This window comes from Mandrillus leucophaeus, unplaced genomic scaffold (assembly GCF_000951045.1).
Source record: "Mandrillus leucophaeus isolate KB7577 unplaced genomic scaffold, Mleu.le_1.0 Scaffold534, whole genome shotgun sequence".
Classification (NCBI taxonomy): domain Eukaryota; kingdom Metazoa; phylum Chordata; class Mammalia; order Primates; family Cercopithecidae; genus Mandrillus; species Mandrillus leucophaeus.
Window position 1 is genome coordinate 1,858,660 of NW_012105742.1, and position 12,782 is coordinate 1,871,441.

Sequence of the window (12,782 nt, forward strand, 5' to 3'; positions counted from 1 at the left end):
TAGCTGGGACTACAGGCGCCCGTCACCTTGCCCGGCTAGTTTTTTGTATTTTTTAGTAGAGATGGGGTTTCACCGCGTTAGCCAGGATGGTCTCGATCTCCTGACCTCGTGATCCACCCGTCTCAGCCTCCCAAAGTGCTGGGATTACAGGCTTGAGCCACCACGCCCGGCCTGTTTTTAATTTTTAATTAATTAATTTTTTCAAGTCCCTATTATGCCCCAGAATATAATTTATTATTCAAGGGCAGAGCTGGGCATATAGATGCTTATTTTCCAGTCTGCTATTACTGAACTAGATATGAAAGCTACTTACTGCATATGATCTCAAAACCATCCCAGAAATCCCGAACTTTCACATCGGAAATTATAGCACAGTTCCTGCAGTTCACCAAGTCTACATCCTGGTCTCCAAATTCCTGGCTAAAGGCTTCTGGCTTCCAGAGCTCAGACTTGAGCTTTTTATGTACCCCCGAAACCAGCACTGGCTGTGGAAACAAAAATATCCCAATCAGAGCAATCCACGAAAAACTTCCAGCTTTAGGGCTGAGACAGAATAGGAGGGTTTCCTGAGGAGGGCCTCCTCTTCTCCAGGAAGCTCTACTGTTCTTTCCCAGTTGTATAATCCATGGATTTCCACATGTCAACTAAAGTGAAAGGAAATGCTTCTACTCCATCGTTATGCTTAGTTCTCACCCTGGGGAAATCACTTTTGTTGCCCTAATACCTACCACTGTTTTGAGGTGAGAGGACAAAAAGCTGACAAGTGCAACTTTGTACTTTGTGAACACTTCCTCATATTGAAAATGACGATGCCATGAGCTCCCCTTCCTCAAGCACCTGCTCAAGTTTTTAAAGTTGGGAGTGTTATCACACTATCAAAAAACTTGTGTGGCCTTAAAACATTTACCTAGAAAAGTACTACCTACCTCCAACCCCTCCTCTGCCCCATCTTAAAAATCACACTTCTCTAAAGGTGTCATCAATGCCAGATCACCACCTAACAGACATTTCAACTGCCTTTTTAAGAACACAGAACTATATAGCTTAGAAACAAGAGGATGCAAAGTGCGTTTTTAGTAATCTCCTTGCTTTTATTTATTATTTATTTTTGAGGTGGAATCTTGCTCTGTTGTCCAGGCTGGAATGTAGTGGCATGATCTTGGCTCACTGCACCCTCTGCCTCCCAGGTAAAGTGATTCTCCTGCCTCACCCTCCCAAGCAGCTGGGATTACAGGCGCCCACCACCATGCCCAGCTAGTTCTTTTTTATATTTTTAGTAGAGACAGGATTTCACTATGTTGGCCAAGCTAGTCTTGAACTCCTGACCTCAGATGATGTGCCTGCCTTGGCCTCCCAAAGTGCTGAGATTACAGGTGTGAGCCACTGTGCCTGACCATCTCCTTGCTTTTAAAAACCCAAAACAACTAGAAGTTGCAAGGCTATTACAATAACCTAACTATGTCTAAATCTCCCTGGCAAAAAGAGAGACCTGGAATTGTCCAGGTGGCTGTGGTAGGCAGGCAGATAGTTGGCCCTTGGAACGACTTATTCTTGCTTACCTGACCTTGCTTCCAACACTCCCGGAAGATCTTCCAGTTGTTTTTGTTGCTGGGGTCATGGAGACACAGAAGCCTCCCATCACAAAGCCAGGAGTGAGAAGTATGGGGATCTAGCACATTTAACCCCATCACCATCTCCTTCACTTCCTTCTGGGTATCAGTCAAGTTGCAGGCCCGCTTTGAAGCATCTGAGGTTTTCTTATTTTCTACCACTGAGGCAATGATGTGGTCAAGAAAGTTGGGCAGGCTGGCCTTGCTCTTCACTCCCTGTCAGACACAAATCCATCAGGTGACGGCATTCAAAAAACTGTCTCACAATTGTATTCACAAGGAGTTCTGACCTATCTGATTAAATTCTACAAAAGTTATTAAAATGTCTTTTACAACTGGAAGGGGGATAATAAGTCAACACCTTAAATTCTTTTATCCTTCATATTTTACCTTAACATTTAGGAAAGAAAAGTATAACAGATCCCTTCTGCCTCGAGAGATCTGAGACCTAAGAAATACCTTTGGCATCAGCCATTCAGTATACAAAGCACATATGCATGCAGACTACAGGGATCATCAAATGCTGTAACTGAGTAGAATAAGGTCACTTAGTTTGAGGGTTCTAAATTTTTCCTAACCAGCATGCCCAAGGGATACAATACTTCAATTCAGTAACTGAAGTGACTTATCAAGGCAGTGGTTTTCTACCAGGGAGTACCTCAATGATGGGTGTAGCAGAGTGTCCAAGAGTAACTGTACATTCTGAAAGCAGTCTCCTACTCTCCATTTTTTCCTCACTACTATCCCACTGAGAATCACTCACCTGTTTCAGTTGATGGGAAAGCTCAGGCCCAGAGATGAAAGTGACATACCTAAGGTCACAGAACTGAAGGTGGGGAAGCTTTTATAAACTGGATAATCCTATGCTTACAGTATTACTAATCCCTATCTCTATAAAGTATGTATAATTATGTAACATCATGGGAGAATTAGAAAAAGAACTGGTGGTATAATGAGCAAGTATACATGAAACAGTACCCAAAGTAATTGTTTTGTTTGCTTTTAAAAAGTTACTTATCCAGGCCAGGCATGGTGGCTCACGCCTGTTAATCCCAGCACTTTGGGAGGCCAAGGCGGGTGGATTACCTGAGGTCAGGAGTTCAAGACCAGCCTGGCCAACATGATGAAACCCTATCTCTACTAAAAATACAAAAATTAGCCCGGTGTGGTGGCACATGCCTGTAGTCCTAGCTACTCGCTTGGGAGGGAGGCTAAGGCAGGAGAATTGCTTGAACCTGAGAGGCAGAGGTTGCAGTGAGCTGAGATCATGCCACAGCACTCCAGCTTGGGCAACAGAGTGAGACTGTGTCTCAAAAAAAACAAAACAAAACAAAAAACAGTTACTTATCCAAAAGAGAAACAAATAACCCAAATTGTATAGAGGGCTCAGTCACCCACAATTCATCACGTTTCAGGCATTAGTCATAAAACAAAATAAGAAACATGTTTATGTATTCACTTGAAATGATCTGCAGGACATATAAACTAAAAATCAGAAAAGCAAGGTGTAGAACATTTGTATGACAGGGGAAAAACATACATACGAATTATCATATCTCGAGAAACACTGGAGACTTCTAGAAAGGGAAACAGGTGGCTGGGAGGCAAGGGTGCAAAGGAAACTTTTCACTCGAAACCTTTTTTATTTTATTTATTTATTTATTTTTTTGAGATGGATCTCCCTCTGTCGCCTAGGCTGGAGTGCAGTGGTGCGATCTTGGCTCACTGCAACTTCCACCTCCCAGGTTCAGGCGATTCTCCTGCCTCAGCCTCCCGAGTAGCTGGGATTACAAGCATGTGCAATCATGCCTGGCTAATTTTTGTAGTTTTTCAGTAGAGACAGGATTTCACCACATTGGTCAGGTTAGTCTTGAACTCCTGACCTCAAGTGATCTGTCCACCTCAGCCTCCCAAAGTGCTGGGATTATAGGTGTGAGACACCGTGCCCAGCCTCTTTTCTATCTTTCAGATATTGTACCTTGTTAATTAATTCATTCAATAAATGCTTACTAAACATGACTGGATCAAACACCATGGCACTGGGGATATACTACAGAATAGTCAAAAATGCCTTTAGGAGAGGCAAGAGACAGAAAATCAAACATGTAATAGGTCAGATGATAATGAGTGCTATAAAAAAACAAAGAAGTGAAAATAGGTATGTGCAGAAGGGTGATATATGAAGAAAGGGTTACTGAGGGTAACATTTCAGGAGTTACGTGAGGGAGCTGATGATGAAGCAAGTGAGGTGGTTACATGGGAAAGAAATTCTAGGTGGAGGAAATAACAAGAGCAAAGGCCCTGAAGAGGGAGCATGCCTGGCCATGTTCAAAGAAGGTGGGTGTGGCTGGAGTGGAGTGAACAGGACAGAGAGTGGTAGTTGAAGTCAGAAAGGTGAGAGGAAGATGAACAGATAGGGCTATGGCCTCAGAGTCCAGGTGCGTGACTCTACTCATGTGTAAGCACTATAAGGACTCTGTTCATCTTATGAGAGAAAAAGGAAGCCCTTGAAGGATTTCAGGCAGAGGTGATATGATCTGACTTATATTTTATTATTTTTCTCCATTTCATTTCTTTTTAAATTTTTATTTCTTAATAAAAAGTCTCCCATGGGATGACTTATATTTTAAAAGAACCATTCTAGCTACTGTGTTGAAAATACACTGTAGATTGTAAAGGGTAGAAACAAGGGGACCTATAAGGAATTTATTGCAAAAACTTAGGCAAGATGTTGGCTCAGAACAGAGAGGAAGCAATAGAGCTGAAGAAAAATGAGTGGATTCTGAATATAGTTTAAAGATCAAATTTGAAAGGATTTGCTAACAAATTAGATATGAAAGGTAAGACAGGCGAGTCCCAAATGATTCTAAGATTTCTGGTGCAAGCAATCAGAAGGACAGAGATGTCACCAACCAGTAGGGGAAAACTAAGGAGAAGCAGGCTTATGGTCAGAAGATCAGGAGTTCAGGCTTAGATGCATTAAAGGTTTGAGACATCTATTAGATATCCAAGAATACAATAAAAATGTACTGTCCAGGTTAAAAAAAAAATTAATGCCTGTTATTATCAAGAAAAACAAGTAATCAGTGTATTAACTTTTCTGCTGATGACTGAAAAATTTCGAAATCTCAATTTTTACAGACTTCCTAACATGGTACAAAAAGTTCACTACTTAAAAAGATCTCAAACATTCCCAAAACTTTAAAGAGAGACCTTGTCAACTTGACAATGTAGAGACCACAAATCACCCATGTACCCTCTAACCCAATTATCTGATCTCTGATGGTTCTTTCATGGAAAAGCTGCAAAGGCTAGAGTTGCAGAGCGGACACTTACTGCTGAGGATGTAGAGAAGACCGGGGGAAAGGGTATGCCTGTGTCCAAGGGGGTTTGAGGAAGTTTTCCAGGCCCGGAGTGAAGGAGGTCTCGAAGGCTAGACCCTTCGGTTTTGTTGTTGGAGGCAGTGGGACCCAGCAACAGACTGTTAAAAAGCTTCGGAGTCAACGGAGAGACCTTTGCAGTGGAGTTGAACGAGTCCAGCCCAAAGGGCGAATGAGACTCTTTATTGAGCACCGACCTCAGAGACCCTGCTTCTGTAAGAACATAACCGGGAATAGCATTAGGTACGAAAAGGAATACTCAGCACACAACTGACCCCTGAAAATCAGTCACATGGGAAGGAGGAAAGATTGTCTCCCTTCCCCTGCAACCCCCCCAAACTGTGTATGGTTTGTTTGGGTCAAGCCTTACAAGCTAGAATTATAGGAGGTCTCACAGCCAAGGAGAAGCTCTCCTACTACTTCTTTACCAGATCTGAATTTCAAACTCCCTTTTGTTGTCATCCATCTTCCATCTCCCTCACTTTCTAAGATAGTGTTTAACGTGTATCTCCAGAATACCTGTACTGAAGTCACTTGGAGTGCCTGTTAAAAATGGAGATTGTTACCCTCAGAGATTCTGATTTCATAGTTCAGGAATCTGCATTTTTAACCATTCCCCAGCTGATTCTTGTGCCCAGCTGAAAACTTCTGCTCTAAGTCTAGCTCTCAACCCTGGCTGTATAACAGAACCATCTGAGAAGCTTGTTAAAAGTATTGTATATGGCTGGGCATGGTGGCTCACGCCTGTAATCCCAGCAGTTTGGGAGGCCAAGGCAGGTGGATTACCTGAGGTCGGGAGTTTGAGACCAGCCTGACCAACATGGAGAAACCTCGTCTCTACTAAAAATACAAAAAAATTAGCTGGGCGTGGTGGTGCATCCCTGTAATCCCAGCTACTTGGGAGGCTGAGGCGGGAGAATCACTTCAACCCAGGAGGCCGAGGTTGCAGTGAGCCAAGATCGCGCCATTGCACTCCAGCCTGAACTCCAGGCAACAAGAGTGAAACTCCGTCTCAAAACAAAACAAACAAACAAACAAAAAACCCCTTGTATAAATTCTGACTAAGGAGATCCAGGGTAGGGCCCAGGAATCTGCCTTTTTAGAGAAGTTCCACTTCTAGAAAGAAGTTGAAAGGCAGTCCCTCATTTTTATGTGATTAGCCAGAGAAAGCAAGCAGCACGTTTCATAAATGTGCATGATAATGTGTGAGTTCAAAGAATCCTGGAAAAAATTCATGACTTCTACCACAGGCAGAACAGAGGTTTGTCTGCATCTCACCTTTTGTTTCTTCTTTAGCCTTCTGAGTTGCTAAATCTGCCAACCAGTGCAGGGCGGAGGAAGGTGGGGCCGTGTCAGGACAAGGAGGCCTGATGGCTTTCAGTTCACTATTGCTATTTGATGCCGAACTGTCTGTTTTCAGAGGCTCTTCAGATCTGATGTCAGTGCTGTCGGCTTTGGGAACATGGTCCGGCTCTGGAGTTGTTATTGGTGCCGGTCCTCCTCCGCCTGAGAAGGTAGTTTCGTTTCCAGAAGAGGCACTAGGGTTTATGCTAGGAAGCTGAAACACAGAAGGCCAACATGACTGGTGTGCTGTCCTTGGGTAGAAAAAAATACAACACAACTAGTAATGGCTTCACATACTAAATAGGTCTGGGAAGAATAATCTGTCCTGTAAACTGGCATTTCATACATTCTTTAATTCAACATATATTTATTGAGTCCTACAACATGCCAGAAACCAGGCTAGGTTCTGTGGAAAGATCAGTGAATGAGGCTTGAAGTTTCTAATCTAAAATAAAGAGTTAGCACGCCAGACACAATTTCTGCAATGGCGAATTGGTAATTTAAATGACCTCGTGGTGCTGTTCTTAGGATTACATAAAATAGTATATGCAAAGGGCTTAGCATAACTCTGACACACATAAATGCTAAATAAATGTTTATTACTCATTGATTTTTCCAAATAATTTGCTCTGTCTAGAGTATTTGCATATTTGCACACTCTATATAGTCAACTCTACTGAAAATATATCTCAAGACCCTTCAGCATTAATCCCTGTGCCTCTTATCATCAACGATATGTTGTAGCAGTGTTGCCAGAAAGGCCATGGAATGTAAGCAGTTGGTTGTGGGTGTTTGAAAAGAAAACCAGGCCGGGTGCGGTGGCTCGTGCCTGTAATCCCAGAATCTTGGGAGTCCAAGGTGGGTGGATCACTTGATGTCAGGAGTTCGAAACCAGCCTGAGCAACACGGTGAAACCCTGTCTCTACTACAAATACAAAAACTACCCGGGTATGGTGGCGCATGCCTGTAGTTCCAGCTACTTGGGAGGCTGAGGCATGAGAATCACGTGAACCCGGGAGGCAGAGGTTGCAGCGAGCCGAGATCATGACACTGTACTCCAGTATGGGCAACAGAGTAAGACTCTGTCTCAAAAAAAAAACAAAACAAAATAAAACAAAAACGGACAGAGCAATGTGAAAACCACTGCCTCTGAACCCAACTCAGTGAGCCAATCTTCCTATTTCTGTCTTCTGCACCCGAGATGAATCCAGTGATAGGGACCATGTGCCTTCTCAGGTAAGACTCAAGACCAGCAGTATTCTCAGCAACCTTTTCTATATTCCTTACCCATACAAAGACCCTGAGGTATGTATCTTGACAAGATGCTAAGAATCTCTTTGTGCTATCAGTCAACCATGAACTGGTTTAAAGATGAATGAAGAGAGACTGTACCAATCAGGAGTAATTAAAATCCTTTGAGTAAAGTCCTTTAACCTCTCTCTAGAAAGGCTTCCCCATCTCCTGATTCCTCAGGAATCCTACAGTAGTCTGGCATAACAGAGTTGAAAAGGGGGCATACCCTGGTACAAAAAAATTTAAGCTTCACTTAGTTATACCCACACACACCAGTTTACCTGTGACATCCCATTGGTGACGGCAGGTCTCAATACAGATTTGTTCTGTCGACTGATACAAGGGCAGTTTGCTTTAATTCCCCACTTGCCCCGGGCAGCATGTACCATGTCTCCAATATTGTAAAGAGCTGGGAAAAAAAGGTAAACAATAAAAATAACACAATAATACTTGTATATGCCACATATTTTGCTAAGAGTGTTCTTTACATTATCTCCCTCAATCCTTACCACATTTCAATAAGGTAGCTGCTTTTATCTTCAATTTCTGATGATCAAACTGAGACTGAGAGAAGTTAGGTCATTTGCTCAAGTACACAAAGCTGGTAAACAGAAGCACTAAGACTTTAGCCCAGGTATAAGTACCCCTAAAGTTCTGCTACTTTTGAGCACTAAGCTATACTCCTTTCCCTCTTCTAGTAAACATTAACACAGTATCCTCCAGGAGAAACTCTAGGGGTAGATTCTTTAGTGTTCAAGAGTGTAAATATTGGCCAGTTGTGGTGGCTCACGCCTCTAATCCCAGCACGTGGGAGGCCAAGGCAGAAGAATTGCTTTAAGGTCAGGAGTTTGAGGCCAACCTGGCCAACATGGTGAAACCCCATCTCTACCAAAAATACAAAAATTAGATGGGCATGATGGTGCGTGCCTGTAATTCTAGCTACTTGGGAGGCTGAGGCACGAGAATCGCTTGAATCTAGGAGGCAGAGGTTGCAGTGAGCTGAGATCATGCCACTGTACTCCACCCTGGGTGACAGGGTGAGACTCCACCTCAGAGTGTAAACATTTGGAATCGTATACTGTACTGTAAGTTATACCTTAAAAAAAGGTAAAACCTAATTAATAGATCAATGTAAACTTTATATGGGTAAATATTTAACTATACTTAGACCTGCAGGGAGCAGGCATCCTACCACTGCATTCAGGAAACCCTTTGGCTTAGAAGCAGTGGGGTAATAAGGGATCGAGGGACGTGCCACCAAAAATTTTTTTTTTTTTTTTTTGGAGACAGAGTCTCGCTGTATCACCTAGGCTGGAGTGCAGTGGCGTGATCTTGGCTCACTGCAATCTCTGCCTCCTGGGTTCAAGCAATTCTCCTGCTTCAGTCTCCCCAGTAGTTGGGATTACAGGCTCCTACCACCATGCCTGGCTAATTTTATATTTTTAGTAGAGATGGGGTGTCACCATGTTGGCCAGGCTGGTCTCGAACTTCTGACCTCAAGTGATTCACCTGCCTCAACCTCCCAAAGTGCTGGGATTACAGGTGTGAGCCACCGTGGCTAGACTGGGGCAAAGCTTTCTTAAGTGGAGGATAATATAGGCAGTAGTTTGGCAGAGTCATCACCTTCAATGCATGTATGTTAATGGAAGTACAGAAGCTAGGCACACAGAACTTCTGGAAGAATCACTGAAGTAAACTGGGATTGTGACACAAACATGACCATTCATTCCTACTGCTGAGCAAGCTGTTTTCCTCATGGATTCAAGATATCTTATTATCTTCAGCTGGATTTATTTTATTTTTTAATTATATGAGATGGAGTCTTCCTATGTTGACCAGTCTGGTTTTGAACTCCTGGCTTCAAGTGATCCTCCAATCTTGGCCTCCCAAAGTGCTGGGATTACAGGCATGAGCTACCACACCTGACCATTTTAGCTGTTTTACAAGCCTAAAACCAGAAGTCTTTCTGAAAGCCTAGGCACTGGCTTTTTCATTCTGGTCCAGCCAATCACAGGAATGTGAAATGGTATCAGGAAACAAGACCAGGTCCTCTAATCAGTAATGGGGAGCAGAGTGTGCAGTGGCCATATGCCCACTAACACACATCTAAAGATCCAAATTTGGCTGAGCACGGTGGCTCATGGTTATACTCCCAGCACTTTGGGAGGCTGAGGTGGGAGGGTCACTTGACGCCAAGAGTTCAAGACTAGCCTGTGCAACATATTGGGACCTTATCTCTGAAAAAAAAAATTAAATTAAATAATAAGCCAGGTGTGGTGGTGCATGCCTGTAGTCCTAGCTACTTGACAGGCTGAGGTGGGAGGATCACTTGAAGCCAGGAGTTCAAGGCTGCAGTAAGCTATGATCACACCACTGCACTCCAGCCTGGGTGACAGAGCAGATGGTGTCTCTTCAATCATCATCATCATCATCATCATCATCATCCAGATTCTCAGAGAAATATGATGATGCTTAAAAGAAAAAATCAGGCTAAATCATTTCAAAAAATGTTATGGTGTATGGCTATCTCAACTAAAAACATTTTTTCCACCAAATCTAAAAAAGGAATTTCCTTACCTGTGCCAGGAATAATTTGCGTGGGCATGAGATTCTCTGGTTCGTGGGACTGTCCCTTTGCACACTTCAACCAGGAGAAAACTTCTTCATCACCCATCTCTTCTGTCTCTGAAACAGAAATGAATGATTTTACTTATAAGGGTCACAAAAATGGATCCTTCTCAGGGAGTGGGAGTTTCAGAACCCCAAAGGCCAATTTTCTCATGGCCAAAGGAGATAACAGCTAATTAAAAAAAAAAAAAGGCCCCTGCTTTACTGAGATTTCATTTATTTATTTATTTATTTTTGAGACAAGGTTTGGCTCTATCATCCATGCTGGAGTCTAGTGGCTTGATCATGGCTCACTGCAATCTCCGCCTCCCTGGCTCAAGCCATCCTCCCACCCTAGCCTGCAGAGTAGCTGGGACTACAGGAATGCACCATCACTCCCAACTAATGTTTGTATTTTTTTGTAGAGATGGAGTTTCGCCATGTCACCCAGGCTGGTCTTCAACTCCTGGGCTCAAGTTCCTGGGCTGGCCTTGGCTTCCCAAAGTGCTGGGATTACAGGCATGAGTCACTGTGCCCAACCTAAGGTATAATTTATAAAGAATAAATCCAGCAATTTAAAGTGTTTACTTCAGTGAGTTTAGAGAAACTGAATGAACAACTACCACAATCATGACGAAGAACCTTTCTATTCCATCTACAAAAGTTCTCTCAGGCTTTTTGTAGTCAGTTCTCTTCCCTCAAGCCCTGGCCATCAGTGATCAACTTTATAATACTAAAGTTTTGCTTTTCAAAAATTTCATATAAATGGAAGCATGTAGGATGCAGTTTTTGTGTTGGGTTTCTTTCACTTAGCATAATGCTTTTGAGTCACCTACATTGTTGTGTGTATTAGTGATTCATTCCTTTTTATAGCTGAGTAGTATTTCACGGTATGAATGTGCCATAACTTATCTGTTCATCAGCTGGTGAACATTTGGACTGTTTCCAATTTTTGGCTATTATAAATAAAGCTGCTACACGGCTAGGTGCAGTGGCTCACACCTGTAATACCAGCACTTTGGGAGGCCGAGGTGGGCTCAGGAACTTGAGTCCAGGAGTTTGAGACCAGCCTGGACAACATGACAAAAAAAAAAAAAAAAAAAATTAGCCAAGTGTGGTGGTGCATGCCTGTGGCCCCAGCTACTTGGGAGACTGAGGTAGGAGGACTGTTTGAGCCTGGGAGGCGGAGGCTGCAGGGAGCAGAGATCGCTCCACTGCACTCCAGCCTGGGCAACACAAAGAGACACTGTCTGAAAAACAAAAAACAAAAAACAAAAAAATAAATAAAGCGGATATAAACATTGATGTACAGGTCTTTTTGGGGAAATGTTTTCATTTCTCTTGTAAATACCTAGCAGTGGGATGCTAGGTCATATGGTAAATTTTAGTTTTATAACTTTGTAAGAAATGACCTTATTGTTTTCCAAAGTGATGGTACCAATCTGCATTCCTACCAGCAATATTTAAGAGGTCTACTTCTTCCACATCCTTAATACTTGATACTGTCCGGTTTTGTTTCTTTTGAGATGGAGTCTCACTCTGTCGCCCAGGCTGGAGTGCAGTGGCGAGATCTCGGCTCACTGCAACCTCTGCCTCCCAGGTTCAAGCAATTCTCCTGCCTCCGCCTCTCGAGTAGCTGAGACTACAGGCACGTGCCACTATGTCCAGATAATTTTTTGTGTTTTTCATAGAGACAGGGTTTCACCATGTTAGCCAGGATGGTCTCAATCTCCTGACCTCATGATTCACCCGCGTTGGCCTCCCAAAGTGCTGGGATTACAGGTATGAGCTGCTGCGCCCGGCTGATACTGTCAGTTTAAAAAATTTTAGCCATTCTAGTGGACATAATGATTTCTCATTATGGTTTTAATTTATATTTCCCAAATGAATTACAATTTTTCCCATGTACTTATCTGTCATCGATCTATCTTTTTTGGTGAGGTATCTGTTCAAACCTTTTTAAAACTAGCTTGGGCTGGCATGGTGGCTCATACCTGTAGCACTTTGGAAGGCCAATGTGGAAGAATTGCTTGAGCATAAGAGTTAAACACCAGGATGGGCAACACAGTGAGACCCCATTTCTACAAAACCAAACCAAAACAGAACAACAATAACAAAAAAACGGGCTTGTTTGCCCAGGCTGGTGTCAAACTCCTGCTGGACTCTAGCAATCCTTCTGTCTCAGCCTCCCAAGTAGCTGGGATTACAAGTGTACACCACTATGCACAGCAGCTTTTCATTTGCTTTTTGGAGACAGGGTCTCACTCTGTTACCCAGGCTGGAGTGCAATGGTACAATCATGGCTCACTGCAGCCTCAACCTCCCAGGGTTAAATAATTCTCCCACCTCAGCCTCCTGAGTAGCTGGGACCACAGGTGAAAGCCACCACGTCTCGCTAATTTTTAAATGTTTTTTTGTAGAGATGAGGTCTCCCTATGTTGCCTAGGCTGGTCCTGAACTCCTGGGCTCAAGCAATCCCACTGCCTTGGCCTCTGTAACTGTTGGGAATACAGGTTATAAGCCACTGTGCCTGGGCTATTTTCATTTT

General features: G+C 43.1%; 1 protein-coding gene across 1 annotated transcript in view; it reads right to left on the reverse strand.

Annotated features, from left to right (window-relative positions):
- The window catches only part of KDM3B (lysine (K)-specific demethylase 3B), a 64,141-nt gene that overhangs the window by 12,266 nt on the left and 39,093 nt on the right, over window positions 1–12,782 (reverse strand). Inside the window, exons 12-17 of the mRNA XM_011997260.1 lie at window positions 10,205–10,312; window positions 7,909–8,036; window positions 6,269–6,548; window positions 4,947–5,203; window positions 1,560–1,826; window positions 314–485 (exon numbers count right to left, since the gene is read on the reverse strand). Of these exons, the coding sequence (XP_011852650.1) occupies window positions 314–485; window positions 1,560–1,826; window positions 4,947–5,203; window positions 6,269–6,548; window positions 7,909–8,036; window positions 10,205–10,312 (1,212 nt within the window). The remainder of the gene's footprint in view (window positions 1–313; window positions 486–1,559; window positions 1,827–4,946; window positions 5,204–6,268; window positions 6,549–7,908; window positions 8,037–10,204; window positions 10,313–12,782) is intronic.